Here is a 20,680-nt window from a genome sequence, read left to right on the forward strand (position 1 = left end):
AAATGTATTTTTTTAGTGCTTTCCATAATGGGCATATCAAAGATAATGGAAACCTATCATGGTATCAAGAGCAAATCATTGCATCAGGTTCCCAGCAGAAGACTTGGCATACACCAATTTGGAATAAACCTCGCAGCTGTTGCTAATGAAAGGCGTTCTTTGCCATTGCTCTGGTATGTGTTACTTTAATAAGCAAAGCAAGACTTTTATTCTATCATAGTCAAAATTTACAAAGTTGGTTTCTTGGAATTCAAGACTATTTTAAATATAGGGCCTTATCTCTCTGGGGAAAAAACACACCTCCACAAACATATTTGTATACAATTTCAATGGGTTCGAATAACTGAAGTTCTTTCATGGACTCACTGGGAATCCTTGGACCTCAGGTTAAGAACCCTTGCTCCAGATGGTGTTATGTTTCCTTCTAATTCTAAAACTTTGTGTGTTATCTCTACCAGCAATGATGTAAAATTGCTGAGCCCTTTGCTCAGTGGCTCACTTTGGAGAGGCTCCTAACTGCTACTTCAAGCTCTCACAAATGAGAACTGTCCCTCCTACTTGAAAGATCTGGATGTGGATGGGTAACAAAAGAACCCTAGCATTTTAGCTAAGGTTATATAAATTCTTTATTATATTGTCAATAACTTGGCTGAGTTAAGATATTCTAAGTAGAATGAATTTAATGAAATACTTTGTTGAATTAAAGTGACTGTAATTCTTTGTTATATATAACTTAGTTATTTCTCACTTTTAACTGAAAGATTTGTGGACTTGGGGCAAACTTCAGAGAGTTTTGTAGCCCATGACTTTCTGTTTATGAGACATGGAGCCGCATCTGGGACTGTGGCTTTCTGATGTTTCATTCTCTGGTGTGCCCAACTCTTTCAGTGTCGATTCAGTCTCAGATAAGCTCAGTTGACCCATTAGAGAACAAAGTGGTTTTGGCATTGAGAGTGGTATCGTGATGTGATGGAAAGAATTTTGGACATAGAAGTGGAAGATCTCAGTATGAACCTCACCTCCACTGCTATATGATCTTGGGCAAATCACACAACCTTAAAAATAACAGTAATGCGATAATTCATGGACCTTAATATTTACCCTTTTAAAGTATAAAAATTTTCGATTTTAGTGTATTCAAAGACATGTGTAAAGACATCACCACTATCTAATTTGAGAACATTTTCATCACCCCCCAAAGAAGCCCCAAATCCATTAGCAGTTGCACCCAATTCCCTTTTCCTCCCAGCCCTGGCAACCACTAACATACTGTCTGTATGGATTTGCGTATTCTGGACATTTCATATAAATGGAATCATATGCACCTTTTGTGACTGGGTTCTTTCACTTAGCATAACGTTTTCAAGGTTCGTCCATGTTTTAACAGGTATCAGTATTTTATTTCTTTTTATAGCTGAATAATATTCCATTATATTGATATACCAATTTTTATTTATTCATTTATCAGTTGATGGACATTTGGGTTGTTTCTACTTTTTGGTTAGGAGGAATGCTGCTGTGAACATCCACGTACAAGCTTTTGTGTGCACATGTTTTCATTTCTCTTAACTTAGGAGTGAAATTCCTAAGTACTGAACCTTTTTAAAACTCATTTTTTTTCCTCTGTAAAATGGGGGCAAAATTATCTTCCCAATTTACCCTAGAATGACTTTTTGAAAAGCAACTTCCTCAACCTGATAAAAGCATCTGTGAAAACTCCACAGCTAACATAATGGTTATTGATGAAAGACTGATCTTTCTTCCAAAGATAGGAATAAGACAACAATGTCTACTCTTGCCTCTTCTATTCAACATTGTACTGGAAGTTCTAGGCATGGCAGTTAGGCAAGAAAATGATGTAAAAGCATCCACATTAGAAAGGAAGGAGTAAAATTATCTCTACTGGTAGATGACATGATCTTGTATATAAAAAATCATAAGGAATTCACTAAAAAATATTAGAATAAGCTAGTTCAGCAAAGTTGTAGAATACAAAATTAATATACAGTTGACCCTTGAACAACATAAGGGTTGGGATGCTGACCCTCCGCACAGTTGAAAATCCACATATAACTTATAGTTGGCCCCTTGTATACAGAGTTCCTCTGTATCTTAGGTTCTGCATCTGGATTCAACCAACCCCAGATAGTGTAGTACTGTAGTATTTACTATTGAAAAAAATCTGCATATAAGTGGACTCGCTTAGTTCAAACCTGTGTTGTCCAAGGGTCAGCTGTACAAAAATTAATTGTATTCTACACATTTGCAATGGCCTATCCTAAAATAAAATTAAGACAACAAAACATCAAAAAATAAAGTACTTAGACATAAATTTAACAAAAGATGGGCAGAACTTATACACTAAAAACTATAAAATATTGTGCAGAGAAATTAAAGAAGATCTAAATAAGTGGAAAGATATTCCGTGTTTATGGCTTGAAGACAATATTTTTAAGATGGAACACTCCTCAAGTTGATCTACAGATTCAATGCAATCCCTATCAGAATCCCAGCTGGCTTCTTAGCAAGAGCTGAGAAGCCGATCCTAAAACTCATATGGAAACCCAAGGAACCCAGAGTAGCCAAAACAATCTCAAAAAAGAACATAGTTGGAAGATTCACACTTCCCAATTTCAGAACTTACTACAAAGCAACCAAAGTTGCACACATCAAGAGTGTGATAACGGACATAAGGATATATCGTGGAATAGAATTGACAGTCCAGAGATGAACTCTCAAATTTATGGTCAATTGATTTTTGACAGGATGCCAAGGTCGTTCAATGGGGAAAAATAGTCTTTTGGTCAAATGGTGCTGGGACAGCTGGATATCCACATGCAAAGGAATGAATTTGGCCCTTTACTTTGCACCATACAGAAATTAACTCAAAGGATCGAAAACCTAAATGGAAGAGCTAAAACTATAAAACTCTTAGAAGAAAACATAGGGGTAAATGTTTTTGATCTTGGATTTGACAATGGATTTTTAGATTTAATACCAAAAACACAAGCAACGACAAAAAGAGATACATTGGACTTCATCAGAAGTGATTTTTAAACATATGAAAAGATTCTTACCTACTCTTGTAATAAGAGAAAAAAAATCAAAGCAGTGAGATACCATTTTTCCCTTATATTGGTAAAGAACAAAAAGTTTGATAACATGCTATGTTTGGTGAGTGCTTGCACTGCTGATGTATATTATATATAGTATATATACACATAGGTAAGTATATGCAAAAATATTTTGGAAAGAATATATGAAAAATGGGCATTGGTCATTGCCTCTGAGGAGTGGAATTAGGGTCTTGGAATGAGAGAAAGATTTACTTTTCTGCATTCATGTTTTCAAGGTTTTGAATTTTGTTTTGCCATATGTATGCACTGCCTATTCCAGTAGTTCTAAGTATGGTCCCTGGACCAGTGGCATCAGCATCACCTGGAACTTGTTTGTAATACAGATTCTCAGGTCCACTGAATCAGACACTCTGGAGATAGGGCCTAACAATTTGTGCTTTAGCAAGCCCTCTGAGTGATGCTGATGTATGCTTAAGCTTGAGAAATGAAAAGATTTTGACTACTTCATCTATTACATCATAAAAGCAGGTTTAAAACCACCTCCTATACTCAAAACAAGCTCCTAAGGCCAGTTCTTTAATTATTCACACAAGATGGCACATATTTTTTTTATTTTTAAAATTCATTACTAGATATTTACAAGTCTGTTTGTCTTAAAAACTTAGCCTCTCCACAAAATGGGCTTGGCTTCTGAGTGAAATTGAAGTCGCTATTTGAGGAAACTTGTAACTGTAATTTGCTGGGGGATAAGAGTTACATTTTTCTCTCTTCCCTCTATAATTATCCGTGATCTAACCCATAAGACAAGCCAGACTAACACGGTTCCTCTCTCTCCATTTTTTACCTCTTCTCCTGCTTACATCACAGGAAATAAAGTAAGGAATTTGCATACTCTCCAGTTTTATCTGTGTATACAATTACACAGTAAGGTATTTTCTTCTCCTGTTTCCCAGACATCAGCAGCAAATGATGTTTATGAGCAAACTTGTCTCCTTTCAGGTACACTTACAGCATGTTATCAGTCATTGGAATATCCTATGCTGTCTTGACATGGCTCAGTCAAACACTATGGATGCCGATTTATCCTTTGTGTGTTCTCGCTGAAGGTAAGAAAAGAGTGACTTTTCTGTATTGCTTACTGACAAAAGCAATCCTGTTATGATGATTCACAAAACTTTTTGATGATTAAGTTACTATTTTTGCTACTATTCAGCTGATTTAGTGTTATCTTTCCTGGCATACTTCCCTTGATGCAGAGAAGCAAAACATTAAAAAGTCAAGTTAAGGGAGAAGCAGCTCTGCACAGTAGACAAAATATTGGATGAGGAATGAGGACATCTGAGGGCCTTTAACTTCATTAACTTGCTGAGTTTGGGTAAATCATTTAACCTAAGTCTGTTTACTCATCCAAAGGGGATTTAACATTTTGTGACTCAGTGATTATTTGTAATGCATAGAAATTCAGTTCCCCCTTGGCTGGACTAGCCTTCCCACTTACCATCTACCATGCTGCCTACCCTCTGCCAGTGACAGTTAACTCTACCTTTAGATGAGTCATTAGTTTCTCAGGGAAGCGTTCCTCAATTTCCTCATCAACATTAATTCCCCCAATGAATCTCTTTTGTAAGACCTATCTTAGTTGTAATTAGACATTTGTGTGATTCTTTGATTAATGTCTATTCCCCTGTCTAGCCTCTAAGCTCCATGGGGATCTGGCGTTGTCTTTGTTTCTTTCTTCCTTTGTCTTATGCACCCAGTATACATGCTCAATAAACAGTGAATTATTCAATACAATGTGAAGTAGGCTAATTACTTAGCTTAAATGTAAACCTACTTAAAATCAAATAATTAAAAGCATCAATTTGCAAAGAGCTTGAGGATATTTGGGGAATATATGCTTCCCTCTGTAATGGATTTAGCAGACTGGTAGGGAACTCTGAAACAGACATGATAAAAGTTTTTGAAAACCGAAGGCATAAAGAAATTAAGAGAGCATATGTTAAGTAACTAAGGGAAAACATACAGAAATATTTAACATAAAATGATGGTGATGTTGGCAATAATTATAAAGTATATATGATATAACCACACGTTGTCTATCTACCAGTGAGCAGAGAAAAGGAGCTTATGGTAAATCACATTAGATATAATTTAAAAATCTGTTTTGTTTCCAAATAGACTATGCCAAAAGAATCTAGGGAGTAATCTTCTTGAAAACCGTAAAAAATGGATTGGCCATTTATTTGAGAACAAAATCCATCACTCATTGAAACATTTATTTATTAAGTACATCATTTGTTAGATAATATGAAAAATACTATAAAGAATATATAAAGGAATAAAGTAGAAATATGACTAATATTTCCTAAATATATAGGAAACTTTTCTTTTTATTCCATAATTGTAAGCATTCTCCTTTCTTAGGAAAGCCATGTTTATATATAGTTGCCATAAAATGCATATTCTTTTATTAAAATTAGATTCATAAACTTATTCTTGCAATTAAAAAAGTATATCCAGAAAAATTTTGAAAGCATATATAACAAAATATCAATAATGATTAATTCTGGGTAGTAGAGCGTAGTAATTTTATCTTTATATATTTCTATATATTTCAAACGTCCCAAAGTATAAAAACATGTAGTTAAGAAAACCTGCTTGACTTTTGATAATTCTAATATCTTTTAATAACTGTAGTTTCCCATCTGATAATATAAGACAAAAACCAAGTTCATATTCATAATCAAATCAACTATACTAATAAAATGCCAGAGACTTAGGTGCTGCCCATGGAAATCTTAGATGGCTTGCTTTAGTGTCAGTTGCAGACTCTGTGCCAATTCCACTGTCTGGTTCTAACAGCTGTGGGCGCCTGAGTTTTCCTCTGTCTTTTTAAAAAAAGAAATTAAAAATTAATAATTTTAGACTCACAATAAGTTGCAAAAACAGTGCATTGTTTCCATGTACCTTCACTCAGCTTACCCTGATGAGACCATCTTATATAACCATAGTACATTATCATTTTATTCCATGAAATGTTATACAAAGTCTATACATGGGACACAATTTCATAGAATGTCCATGTCTTTTTATTTGACATGAGCCTCCTCCCTCAAAATAATTTAGGCCAGCATTTCTCACATGATTCCTCAGAATTTTTATTAAGTACTGCTGGGATGGGGAGGAAGAAAGAGCTATTCCAAGACCAGTGAAGCTGAGGAAATGGGTGAAACCAGTTTCTTTATTGCAGAGCTTGACAGAATCTCTGCTATACCAATGCGTGTTATGAAACTCCAAGAGGAGAATATATGAAGCATTTTCCATGTTCATTTGTCTGTAACCCCTACTTGTGGCTAAGAGGACAGGTATTTTGAGATACAATTTTTGGTATGAACTACTATGTATAAAATAAATAAGCTACAAGGATATATTATACAGCACAGGGAATATAGCCGATATTTTATATTAACTATAAATGGAGTATAGCCTTTAAAAATTGTGAATCACTCTGTTGTACACTGGAAGCTTATATTGTACATCAACTATACCTCAATAAAAAAAGAAACACTGTAAACTATTTTTGTTTAGGCATAATAAAGTAAAAAATGGACAAAATTCAACAAATCACACTGCTATAATGGCCTTGCCAATCTGGTCTGATTTCTATATCAAACTATAGCTTTGGCAAAAGGATTCAGCAATTATCACAAGATGGTTGTTATGAAATTCAGAATATCCTTCAACTATGCATACATATATACACATCTCTGTAGCAAGTTAAGGAGGGAAACCTTCATGATTCCTTTTTTCTTTAAACAGCATTTGCCATCTATCAGTCACTGCCTTATTTTGAATCATTTGGCACTTACTCCACAAAGCTGCCCTTTGACTTATCCATCTATTTCCCATATGTGCTGAAAATATATCTCATGATGCTCTTTATAGGTAAGTGGCTTTTCTGTTTTGTTTTGTTTTTGCATTCTTTCTGTGCTTTTTGGTTTGTGCTGCCATCTACCTTAGTAGAAAGGTCTGTAAACATGGGAGAGATGGAAAAAGAAGGCTGACATGACGAACTAGACCTTGTTAGTGAAGTATTTAGAAGTTATAATGCTTTTTGCAGGTCTTCATGAGATCAAATATATCACTGTTTGCACTGTATGAACAAGAACAGTTTTACTAGCAGAAAATGTAACTGCTTTGTGTATGAAATATAAAAGTTTTCACTACAAACACAAGCATCTACAAAGAAAATCTAGATGTCAAACTAAGTGAACTTGGCTATTTCTGGATTTCCCATTTATATCTGTTTTGTTTCCTGTTTGTTTGCCCTTATGTGCTAGCATTTCCTAGCAGGCAAGTGGGAGTAGGTGCTAAAGGCTCAAGAAAAATATATAGGACAAAAACTTACAGTTGAGAAAATCTAATCAATTAATTAATTTGTCCAGGAAATTGGGAAACAGACTTCTGTTGTTAAATTTTAGTTTCTCCAGCTCTAACCTTCACAAGTCCTTAAGATAATTATTACCTCTAGAAGATAACAACTATCAGGTATGTAAGAACAACACATAAAAGAGAAGACAAATGTAAAACTTTAGGGGAAATGGAGAGAGCTAAAGAAAAGTTCCTTCCTTGCAATAAACAGAGCAGTAAGATGGAGGAGTTTGCTTTACTTCCCCTTCTGCAGAAAATCTAGACACTCTTTAAGTATTCCTTCTTTGAGACTCCTTTGCAAGTGTCTTCTCCCTGGACTCCAGGCAGCACTCTGTATTTCAAAACCATGGTTCTTTCCACAGAGATGGTTAATCAGTCTTAATTTTTGCCACTTCTTTATCTACATCAGGTATGTATTTTACGTACAGTCATCTTTACTCAGAAAGAAGAGACATCCTCAGAGTCTTTCCCATTAAAAAGAAGAAAATGTGAAGCATGGCACTCTGATGTGACATAAGAAAGGAGAGTCTGTGGATTCAGCTGCAGTAAACACAACACAGGTGGAAAAATACCTAGTATTTCATAAAAATCCATGACATGCAATAATTGCTCTCCTCCCCAAAACTCTTGACATATACAGCAGTCTGTGTTTCTCACACGTTGTTTTTGTATGAATACTCTTCACGACCTGTTTCACCAAAGCTGTGAATTTTACACAAGTTAAGTTTATATTGTGTGAAGCCTGATTATTTTCCTGTAAGGTTAATGAGAAATAGGATTTTAACTGGAGTAGATTCTGTTAAACTAAGAAACCAAAGTTGTTAACCTAAATTACATCTATTTACATATATTTCTTTTCACTTCTGAGTTCCAAAGTAGCAGCTGATCTGTGGGAGGGGAGTGATGTGTAATATGTTCTGTATTTTTCTAGAATAACCTATTTTATAGACGGATGTCACTGTCCCCAGAGTTAACACCCACCTTAAACATTAGACACACTTAGAAATTTAAATATTTTTCCAAACCCTGAAAGAGTATTTGTTAATATTACACAACTTATTTGGACTTTGATGGTTTAAAAGAGGACCCTGAGGAAAACAGAATAGACCTTCGTTTTCACAAATAATACCCCATATTCCTTTTTAAAAAAACCTAATCAAGCCATATACATACCTTAAAGGAGATAAAAGGTAAAAAAATATAGTAAATCATTTAAATAAGGCAAGAAAATTGAGAACCAGTGATGCTTCAGATTATTTATTACTGAATTATTATTGCTAATTGCTATGTCATATATAAGTCATCACTTATACTTTTGAAAAATGCTCCTTTCTTTGAAGTTCCAAAATATATGTGAATAATTGACTAATAGAATAATTTCTGTACCTTCAGTATATCATTCACTTTTCTTGAGAGAATTATAGAATCTTATTATCCAGTAAGTATATAAAAAGGGTACTAAATGTTTTGTGACAATAAGGACCAGGTAATGGAAATGTAATTATAAAAGATGGGTAATCTTAATTTAATTTCCACTAAATAAAACATATGAAAATAAACAATTGAGTATTAATAAAGATAGTTGATATCTTTATAAAGTTAATATATTTGGAATTTTAAAATAAGTATTAAAATTATCCTTTTAAGAAGCTGTACATTTTATTTTGCTTTTGTTTTTATTGAAGTATAGTTGACTTACAATATTATGTTAGTTCAAGTGTACAGCATAGTGATTCAGTATTTTTGCAGATTATACGCCATTATAGGTTGTTATAAGATAATGGGTATAATTCCCTGTGCTATAGAGTATATCCTTGTTGCTTAACTATTTTATATATAGTAGTTTGTATCTGTTAATCCCATACCCTTAATTTGTCCCTTCCTCCATCCCTCTCCTCTTTGGTAACCACAAGTTTGTTTCCTATGTCTGAGTCTATTTCTGTTTTGCATATACATTCATTTGTATTATTTGTTAGATTCCACATATAAGTGATATCATAGTGTTTGTCTTTCTCTGTCTGACTTACTTCAGTAAGTATAATATTCTTCAGGTCCATCCACGTTGCGGCAAGTGGTAGAATTTCCTTCTTTTATGGTTAAGTAATAGTCCATTTTATATGTATAGTGCATCTTCTTAATCATCTGTTGGTGGGCATTTGGGTTGCTTCCATGTCTTGGCTATTGTAAATAGTGCTGCCTGCTATGAACATTGGGGTGCATGTATTTTTTCGATTTAGCGTTTTCGTTTTTTCTAGATATATACACAAGAGTGGAATTGCTGGGTCATGTGGTAGTTCTATTTTTAGTTTTTCTAAGGAACCTCCATACTCTTTTCTATAGTGGCTGCACCAATTTGCATTCCTACCAATAGTGTTCGAGGGGTTCCCTTTTCTCCACATCCTCTCCAACATTTGTTATTTGTAGACTTTTTGATGATGGCCATTCTGACTGGTGTGAGGTGATGTCTCATTGTGGTTTTGATTTGCATTTCTCTAATAATTAGTGATGTTGAGCATCTTTTTGTGTGCCTGTTAGTCATCTGTATGTCTTCTTTAGAAAAACCTCTATTCAAGTCCTGCCAATTTTTTGATTGGATTGTTTTTTGGAATGTTGAGTTGTATGAGCTGTTTGTATATTTTGGATATTGACCCCTTGTCAGTCACATCATTTGCAAATATTTCCTCCCATTCAGTAGGTTGTCTTTTCATTTTGTTGATGGTTTCCTTTCCTGCGCAAAAGCTTTTAAGTTTAGTTAGGTCCCATTTGTTATTTTTGCTTTTGTTTTCTTTGCTTTAGGAGAAAGCAAAAAATATTGCTATGATTTATGTCAAAGAGTGTTCTGCCTATGTTTTCTTCTAGGAGTTTTATGGTTTCCAGTCTTACGTTTAGGTCTTTAATCCATTTTGAGCTTATTTTTGTAATGATGTGAGGAAATGTTCTAATCTCATTGTTTTACATGTAGCTGTCCATTTTCTCCAGCACCACTTATTAAAGAGACTATCTTTTCTCCACTGTATATTCTTGCCTCCTTCGTCATAGATTAATTGACCATAACTGCATGGGTTTATATCTGGGCTCTCTGTTCTGTCCATTGATCTATGTGTCTTTTTGGTGCCAGTACCATGATGTTTTGATTATTGTAGCTTTGTAGTATAGTCTGAAGTCCTGTAGGGTGATACCTCCAGCTTTGTTCTTTTTTTTTTTTTTTTGCGGTACGCGGGCCTCTCACTGTTGTGGCCTCTCCCGTTTCAGAGCACAGGCTCCGGACGCGCAGGCTCAGCGGCCATGGCTCACGGGCCCAGCCACTCCGCGGCATGTGGGATCTTCCCAGACCGAGGCACGAACCCGTGTCCCCTGCATCGGCAGGCGGACTCTCAACCACTGCGCCACCAGGGAAGCCCTCCAGCTTTGTTCTTTTTCCTCAATATTGCTTTGGCAATTTGGGGTCTTTTGTGGTTCCATATTAATTTTAGGATTATTTGTTCTAGTTGCGTGAAAAATGTTATGGGTATTTTGATAGGGATTACATTAAATCTGTAGATTGCTTTGGGTAGTATGGCCATTTTAACAATATTAATTTTTCTAATGTGAGAGCACAGGATATCTTTGTATTTCTTTGTATCATCTTCATTTTCCTTCATCAGTGTTTTATAGTTTTCAGAGTATAGATCTTTCACCTCCTTGGTTAAATTTATTCCTAGGTGTTTTTCTTTTTGATGGGGTTTTAAATAGGATTATTTTTTTGCTCTCTTTCTCATGGTTCATTATTGATGTATAGAAAAGCAACAGATTTTTGTATATTAATCTTGTATCCTGCAACTTTACTTAATTCATTCATTCTAACAGTTTTTTGGTGGAGACTTCAGGGTTTTCTATGTATATAGTATCATGTCATCTATAAATAGTGACAGTTTTACTTTTTCTTTACAATTTGGATGCTTTTTATTTCTTTTTCTTGTCTGATTGCTGTGGCTAGGAATTCCAATACTGTGTTAAATAGAAGCAATGAGAGTGGGCATCCTTTTCTTGTTCCTGAGTTTAAAAGGAATACTTTCAGCTTTTCACCATTGAGTATTACACTGGCTGTGGGTTTCTTGTAAATGGCCTTTACTACACTGAGATATGTTTCCTCTGTATCCACTTTGGTGAGAGTGTGTATTGTGAATGGTTGTTGAATTTTGTCAAACGCTTTTTCTGTGTCTATTGAGATGATCATGTGATTTTTATCTTTCCTTTTTTTAATATGGTGTGTCACATTGATTGATTTGCATATGTTGAAACATCCTTGTGACCCTGGAATAATCCAACTTGATCATGGTATATGATTCTTTTTAGGTATTGTTGGGTTTGGTTTGCTAATGCTTTGTTGAGGATTTTTGCATCTATATTCATCAAATATATTGGCCTATAATTTTCTCTCTTTCTTTTTGTAGTGTCCTTGGTTTTGATATCAAGGTAATGGTGGACTCATAGAATGAATTTGAGAGTGTTCCCTCCTCTTCAATTTTTTGGAATAGTTTGAGAAAGAGCAGTATTAGTTCTTCTTTATGTGTTTGGTAAAATTCCCCTGGGAAGCGGTCTGGTCCTGTACTTTTGTTTGCTGGGAGGTTTTTATTACAGATCCAATTTCACTTCTAGTGATAGGTCTGTCAAATTGTCTGTTTATTCTTGCCTCAGTCTTGGCAGGCTGTATGTTTTTAGAAATTTGTCCATTTCTCCTAGGTTGTCCAATTTGTTGGCATATAACTGTTCATAGTATTCTCTTATGATTTTTTTTGTATCTCTGTGATATGGGCTGTTATTTCTCCTCTTTCATTTTTTATTTTGTTTATTGGGTCCTCCGTCTTTTCTTCTTGGTGAGTCTGGCTTAAAGGTTTATTAATTTTGTTTATCTTTTCAAAAAACCAGCTCTTGGTTTAATTGATCTTTCTATTGTTTTTTTTTAACCTCTGTTTTATTTATTTCCTCTCTGATCTTTATTATTTCCTACCTTCTGTTGACTTTAGGCTTTGTTTATTCTTCTTTTTCTAATTCTTTTAGGTGGCAGGTTAGGTTGTTTATTTGAGATTTTCCTTAGTTCTCAAGGAAGGCCTGTATTGTTATGAACTTCCCTCTGAGATCTGCTTTTGCTGCATCCCATAGATTTTGTAAAGTTGTGTTTTCATTTATGTTTGTCTCAAAGTATTTTCTGATTTCCTCTTTGATTTCATTGTTGACCCATTGGTTTTTTAGTAGCATGTTGTTTAGTCTCCACATCTTTGTTCTTTTCTCATTTTTCTTTCTGTAGTTAATTTTTAGTTTCATACTGTTGTCAGAAAAAATGCTTGATATAATTTTTATCCTCTTAAATTTGTTAAAGCATGTTTTGTGATGTAGTATGTGATCCATCCTGGGGACTGTTCCATGTGCACTTGAAAAGAATATGTGTTCTGCTTTCTTCAGATGTAATGTCCTGTAGATATCAGTTAAGTGCAACAGTCTATTGTGTCATTTAAGACCTCTGTTGCCTTATTGATTTTCTGTCTGGATGATCTGTTTATTGATGTCAGTGAGGTATTAAAATCTCCTACTATTATTGTGTTACTGTTAATTTCTCCCTTTATGTCTGTTAGTATTTACTTTATATATTTAGGTGCTCTTGTATTGGGTACATATATGTCAATGAATGTAATATCCTCTTTCTGTATTGATCCCTTTATCATTATATAATGCCCTTCTTGATCTTTTGTTATAGCTTTGTTTTAAAGTCTATTTTGTCTGGTATGAGTATTGTTCCCCCTGCTTTCTTGTCATTTCTGTTTGCATGAAATATCTTTTTTCATTCCCTCACTTTGAGTTTGTGTGTGTCTTTCACCCTGAAGTGAGTCTCTTGTAGGCAGCATATAGAAAGGTCTTGTTTTTTATTCATTCAGCCACCCTGTGTATTTTGATCAGAGCATTTAGTCCATTGACATTTAAAGTAATTACTGATAGGTATGTACTTATGGACATTTTATTACTTTTTTCCAGTTGTTTTCGTAGTTCTTCTCTGTTCATTTCTTTTTGTTTCTCCCATTGTGGTTTGATAATTTTCTTTTGTAGTGTGCTTAAGTTCCTTTCTGTTTGGTTTTTGTGTATCTTTGGTAGGTTTTTGATTTGTGGGTACTATGGTATGGGTTCATTTATGTTGACTCATAATTATATCTACTTACTTTAAACTGATAGTCATTTAAGTTCAAACACATTCTAAAAGATCTACATATTTTACTTCCCTCTCCCACATTTTGTGTTTTTGAAGCCATATTTTACATCTTCATGCTTATCCCCTTACTGTTTATTGTAGTTATAATTGCCTTTATAAATTTTTAGTTTTTAATCTACATACTGACTTATTTAAGTGATCTTCAGTCCTTATTATATATTTGCCTTTATTATTGGGATTTTCCTTTTCCTATACTTACTTCTTTTCCATTTAGAGTAGACCCTTCACATTTCATTTAAGGTGGGTTTAGTATTGCTGAATTCTTTTAGTTTCTGCTTGTCTGAGAAGTTCTTCATTTCTCCTATTCTAAATGATGATCTTGCTGGGTAGAGAATCCTAGGTTGCAGGTTTTTCCCCTTTCAGGGCTTTGAATGTATCATGCCACTCCCTTCTGGCCTACAAAGTTTCTGCAGATAAATCAGCTGATAGCCTTATCGGGGTTCCCTTGTATATGACTCTTTTTCTCTTGCTGCCTTTAGAATTCTCCCTTTAACTTTTGCCATTTTAATTATGTCATGGTGTGAGTCTGTTGGGGTTCTTCTTGTTTGGGACCCTTTGTGATTCCTGTACAAGGGTATCTGTTTCCTTCTTTAGGTTTGGGAAGTTTTCAGCAATAATTTCTTTAAATATGTTTTTGATCCCCTTCTCTCTCTCTTCTCCTTCTGGAACCTCTGTAATGTGAATGTTGGCACTTTTTATGTTATCCCATAGATCTTTTGTGTTGCTTTGTTTGTTTTTCATTTGTCTTTCTGTCTGCTGTTCTGACTGGGTGATTTCCATTACTCTATCTTCCAGGTCACTTATGCGTTCTTGTGTCATTTAGTCTGAGATTCAGTGCTTCTAGAGTGCTTTGTCAAAAATAGGTAATTGAATTATTTATTTTTGATTGGATTTTTGATTGGGTCTTCTTTATAGTTTCTAGTTCCTTGTTAAAATGATCTGTGCTTAGATCAATTCTCTTTCCTAATTCAGTTATCATTTTTATTACCAATGTTTTCAACTCATTGTGGTAGACTGATTATCTCTGTTTCATTATTTTTTCAGGGCTTTTTCAATTGAGTGTAGTTCCTCTTCCATTTCACTTAGCTATCTCTGTCTCTATGAATTTTGGTGGAACATTTATCTATTATGGTCTTGAAGGGGCATTTTTATGTGGGAGTGTCCCTAAATAGACTGTGTGTGCCCAGTGTCTTTGGTGTGGACACCAGTCACGTCTTTCCTCAGGGTGTGCTTGTCACTATCAGTTTGGTAGGGTGTGTGGCTGGTGTTGAAGGAAGTAGAGTCTGTGCAGGGTGTGAGGCAGGACTTCCTCTCTGCTCATTGTCCTGTCACGGGCAGGGTCTGCTCCCAAGTTGCTAGAGTGGAAGCCCTAAGGGTTGGGCCTGAGAAGGTACTGTTCTCTTTAAATGTTGTGTTTTTCCTTCTCCCTCCACTGGGGCCTTTGCCCCAAAGGAGGGGAGTGCTGAAATAAGTTGGGCTTATGTGCATACAGAGGTACAATGCACTACCTGTGTAGGTGTCTCTGGCTCTGCTCAGACACAGCCCAAGGTTGCATCTTTTCCCCTCTTGTGGTAGTCCCAGATCTAGTGCTATGTTGTGGCATGGTGTGGGCAGTATCACAGCATTTGCTCAGCTGGACTGGGGATCATGGTGTGTTGGTCACAGGAATTCTAGCAGCTGCACTGCTGTCAGAAGTCTGGGCTTCTGAGGTGCTGTTTGAGTCAGCACCAACAACGGCTGCTGCTGTACCACCTGGACCTCATCCCATGCCCCCCAGTTCACCTCTGCATCCCTAGGTTGAGTCTTTTCCCAGGAACTGGCTGCCCTAGGTCCAGTGCCAAGTTGTGTCGTGGAGTGGGTGCTACCTCACCACACTCCCCAATCACTCAGCTTGGACTGGGGAGTGTGGTGAGATAGCAACTACTAAGACAGACCTCTCTTAGCTCTGTCTGTTGGCAAGCCAGCCCTTGTGCACTCCTCACGAGTGGAGTCTAGGTTTCTCCAGCTTTTCTGTCTGTCCTAGCATTTCTCCAAGCAGCCAAGCGGGATTGTCTCCTCCATGTAGGACCCCAGGATTGGGACGCCCAGTCGTGGCTCTTCCATCTTACTCCCAAAGGTGAGCGTCTGCCTGTGTAATCTCCATTTTCCTCTTAGTCCCCTCCCAGGGGCACAGGTCTCAACCCAATGTTTTTCTTCCATTCTACCCAATTATGTAAGTATCTTTCTTGCAGCCTTGGTTGTATAGGAGTTTTTCTGCCAGTTTCCAGTTAGTTTTGCATGAGAATTGTTCTACATATAGAGGTATTTTTGATGTGTTTTAGTGGAGGGAGGTGAGCTCCACATCCTCTTACTCTACCATCTTGGTCCCCCTTCTCTATTTTGCTTTTAATGTTGCTTATTTCATGCCTAAATTTTTAAAAAATGAAAGTTTTAGTGGGTAAAGAGAACAGAACCCCTTTGCAAATTTTAGATGACTTAGTCTAGCTTCCTCCCAATAAAGATGGCTACCTACATTGCTGAAATATATGATTATACATGAAATGTATCTCACTAAAATGAAGAGAAAGAAGTAGAAAAACTAAACTTTATGGGTTCATTATAAGAAATTAAAATTTCATTACTAAGTAATAACTTTACTTTTTAAACCTGGTTACCTTAAGAACCTTCCTACTTCTTGAGGTAGAAAACCAAAATAAACAGTAAATTTATAATTATGGTAATTTTGGAGTAGAGATGATGATTCACAATAATTTGAGATATGTGCAACAATTGTAACGTTAAAAAATCTGTGATTTCATTTGGTGACAGAGTCCCAATTGTTATTATTACTGTGGCTGGTTGACTGTATTCATTATTGAAAGAAATACATTCTGATAGAGATTGGTGAAAATAAGAATGCAATTCCTTTTCTCACTCAAATTCGTGTTCCCCAGATTAAGAAGCTGAGACAGTAAACATCTAGTTAATCGGGTGTTACCCAGATTGCAAAGCTGATGTCTTTGGCTATCTGTTTTAACCATGTCCACCAAATCTTCATTTCATTTTGTTCAGTGTCATCAAAGGCTTACTTTCTGAAATCTAATTAATATAGATGAAATAGGAACCATTATATATTTGGAAAGCATGAGACATAACTTTTTAAATTATCTGTCTCTGGAGTTTCAAATGCCAAGTTGCATTGCCTGAAGTTCCAAGTAACACTAGCTAAGGAATACTGATTACATCAGCAGGGCTTCTGGTGCTGAGAAAAAAGAAAAAAGAGTAAAACTGAACTGAATCAAAACTGCTTTGGAGAATTTATTTCATCACTCAGCAAAAGTCTACCTAAAAATACAAGTAGAACACACAAATAATATCATCAGAGTCATTGAGACTTTCCTTTAAGAAGGTACTTGAATGAAAACCAATAACTAGCACTTCAAAACACATCCACTCGGTGTAGATGTGTTTTATTTTACTCCAGTATGCTTTTCGGGAAACATTCTTATCTTCGTCTTAGATTTTCATTCAATAAAAAGGTTAACCTTAGTAGAATGAGTTGGTTCCTAGTCGGCTGTATACATATGCCTATGTTTACTGAAGAAACTTATTTTGTGCCTGCAGTATGTCAGGCACAGCACAACATTATAGAAGCTTTACCAGGCTTCTTGTATACAAGTTTGTTGTCAAAAAATGTACCATGTCTCACTGAGCTCCCTAAGAGAAGTTAACTTTTTTTGTTTGTTTTTCAACTACATCTGCCTATCTTGAGCAGATTATCACTTACAAGAATCTGCATTTCTTTCAAAAGTTGAAGGAGATAATATCATCAATATCTGTTTCTCCAGAGGAAGAATCTTACATTTATTTAAATTTATGTACAGAGAAAACACAGTCACATTTTATTTTATTGTGCTGAAGTATTAAAGTGACTTAAAATTAAAAGCTATCTCCCCTTTCCCTAACAACTTCCTCTCATTGGTTTATTTTTTGCTTTGAAAACATCATGTGTTCCTTTGTTCAGATAACTTTTACTTTCTTCTTCTGGGTCTAAGTGATAAGCTAATTTTGATATAGCACTTTTCTCCAGGGCAGTTTTTCTAAGTAATTCCAGGGAGCAACAGTCACAGAATTAACAAGAGTGCCTATTTAGAATCCAGATTCCTGGGCTCCACTAAAGATCTATTGAATCAGAAGCTTTGGTAATTAGCTCAGGAGCCTGCATTTTGACAGGCTCCTCAAATGAGCCTCATATTCACTATGGTTTGACAACCACTGCTTTTGAGTATAAAGTATTTCAGCTTTGGACAGAAAACTGCTAATAAGAACTATTTATATAAAAGCCACCATACAATATAGTTCTCTGTTTGTAGAACTGAGATAATGGCATTCATTTTTTCTTATATAGTTTTAAACCTACTAAATAGGAATTATTAACAAATTAGTCTATCTTTGCTAAGTGTAGCTGGAATTTTAAATCTCATCTTAAAAAAGGTTCCAGTCAATTCTATATGAAAATTGACTAGTAAAAATATGCTTTAATTCATCAGATAAATGTAGGCATCCATTGTATACTTACTTTGTGGTATTCAGCTGAACCATGGGGTCCTGTGATACATAATGTGTTTTGGAGGTAAGAGCACTCTTTTGTTGTTGTTATTGTTATTGAAGTACAGTTGATGTACACTATCAGGTAAACAATATAGTGATTCACAGTTTTTAAAGGTTGTATTCCACTTATAGTTATAAAACACTGACTGGGTGCTTTGTGACCGCCTGGAGGGGTGGGATAGGGAGGGTGGGAGGGAGACGCAAAAGGGAGGGGATATGGGAACATATGTATATGTATAACTGATTAAATTTGTTATAAAGCAAAAAAAAAATGACAAAAAAAAACCACTGACTGTATTCCCTGTGTTGTACAATATATCCTTATAGCTTATTTATTTTATACATAGTAATTTGTACCTCTTAATTCCCTACCCCTATCTTGCCCCTCCCCCTTCCCCTCTCCCCACTGGTAACCACTAGTTTGTTTATCTGTGAGTCTGTTTCTTTTTTGTTATATTCACTATTTTATTTTATTTTTTAGATTATATATATAAGTGATATTATACAGTATTTTTCTCTGACTTATTTTTTTAATATGTATTTATTTATTTTGGCTGTGTTGGGTCTTCACTGTGGTGTGCGGGCTTCTCTCTAGTTGTGGTGCACATGCTCCAGGGCACGTGGGCTCTGTAGTTTTTTTGGTACATGGGCTCTCTCATTGAAGCACACAAGCTCAGTAGTTGTGGCGCACGGGCTTAGTTGCCCCGTGGCATGTGGGATCTTAGTTCCCCAACCGAGGATCAAACCTGGGTCCCCTGCATTGGAAGGCAGATTCTTTACCACTGGACCACCAGGGAAGTCCTGCTGACTTATTTCACTTAGCCTAAAACCCTCCAAGTCCATCCATGTTGTTGCAAATGGCAAAACTGCATTGTTTCTTATGGCTGTATAGAATTCCATTGTGTGTGTGTGTGCATGTGTATATATATATGTATATATATGTATATATACTACATCTTCTTTATCCATTCATCTGTTGTTGGATACTTTGGTTGCTTCCATATTTTGGCAATCATAAATAATGCTGCTTTGAACATTGGGATGCATGAATCTTTTTGAATTAGTGTTTTCATTTTGGGGGGGATAAATACCCAAAAGTGGAATTGCTGGGTCATATGACAGTTCTATTTTTAGTTTTTTGATATACTGTTTTCTACAGTGACTGCACCAATTTACATTCTCACAAAGAGTGCATGAGGGTGTCCCTTTTGTCCACATCCTTGCCAATATTTGTTATTTGTATTCTTTTTGATGATCGCCATTCTGACAGGTATGAAGTGATATCTCATTGTGGTTTTAATTTGCATTTCCCTGATGATTAATGAAATTGAGCATCTTTTCATGTACCTGTTGCCCATGTGTATGTCTTCTTTGGAAAAAAGTCTATTTAGGTTTTCTGCCCATTTTTATTCATATTTTGTTTTTTTTGATGTTGAGTTGTATAAGCTGTTTATATATTTTGGATATTAACCCCTTATTGGTCATATAATTTTCAAATATTTTCTCCCATTCCATCAGTTGTCTTTTCGTTTTATCAATGGTTTCCTTTGCTGTGCAAAAGCTTTTAAGTTTAATTAGTTCCCATTTATTTATTTTTGCTTTTGTTTTCTTTGCTTTAGGAGACAGATCCAAAAAAATATTGCTACAATTTATCTCAAAGAGTGTTCTGCCTATGTTTTCTTCTAGGTGTTTATTGTTTCCAATCTTATGTTTAGGTCTTTAATCAATTTTGAGCTCATTTTTGTAATAGTGTGAGGAAATGTTCTAATCTCATTGTTTTACATGTTGCTGTCCAGTTTTCCCAGCACTACTTACTGAGCAGACTGTCTTTTCTTCATTGTGTATGCTTGCCTTCCTTGTCATAGATTAATTGACCGTAGGTGCATGGCTTTTTTTCTGGGCTCTGTATTCTGTTCCATTGATCTGTGTGTCTGTTTTTGTGCCAGTGCCATACTGTTTGTTTTTTTTTTTTTTTTGCGGTACGCGGGCCTCTCACTGTTGTGGCCTCTCCCGTTGCGGGGCACAGGCTCCGGATGCGCAGGCTCAGTGGCCATGGCTCACGGGCCCAGCCGCTCCGCGGCATATGGGATCCTCCCAGACCGGGGCACGAACCCGTATCCCCTGCATCGGCAGGCGGACTCTCAACCACTGCGCCACCAGGGAGGCCCCGCCATACTGTTTTGATTTCTGTAGCTTTGTAGTATAGTCTGAAGTTAGGGTGTGAGATTCCTCCAGTTCTATTCTTCTTTATCAAGACCGTTTTGGCTATTTGGGGCCTTTTGTGTTTCCATACAAATTAAAAAATTATTTGTTCTATTTCTGTGAAAAAGTCATGGATATT

The 20,680-nt window shown here is 35.7% G+C and overlaps 1 protein-coding gene across 1 annotated transcript in view; it reads left to right on the forward strand.

Moving 5' to 3' along the window:
- HACD4 (3-hydroxyacyl-CoA dehydratase 4) overlaps nt 1-8,164 on the forward strand; it is a 20,673-nt gene extending 12,509 nt beyond the window's left edge. The window contains exons 5-7 of the mRNA XM_081238314.1: nt 4,077-4,183; nt 6,897-7,022; nt 7,918-8,164. Of these exons, the coding sequence (XP_081094440.1) occupies nt 4,077-4,183; nt 6,897-7,022; nt 7,918-8,000 (316 nt within the window). The 3' untranslated portion in view covers nt 8,001-8,164. The remainder of the gene's footprint in view (nt 1-4,076; nt 4,184-6,896; nt 7,023-7,917) is intronic.
- The last annotated feature ends 12,516 nt before the right edge of the window (nt 8,165-20,680 follow it).

The sequence above is a fragment of the Mesoplodon bidens genome, assembly GCF_964165515.1.
Source record: "Mesoplodon bidens genome assembly, chromosome: 6".
Lineage (NCBI taxonomy): Eukaryota > Metazoa > Chordata > Mammalia > Artiodactyla > Ziphiidae > Mesoplodon > Mesoplodon bidens.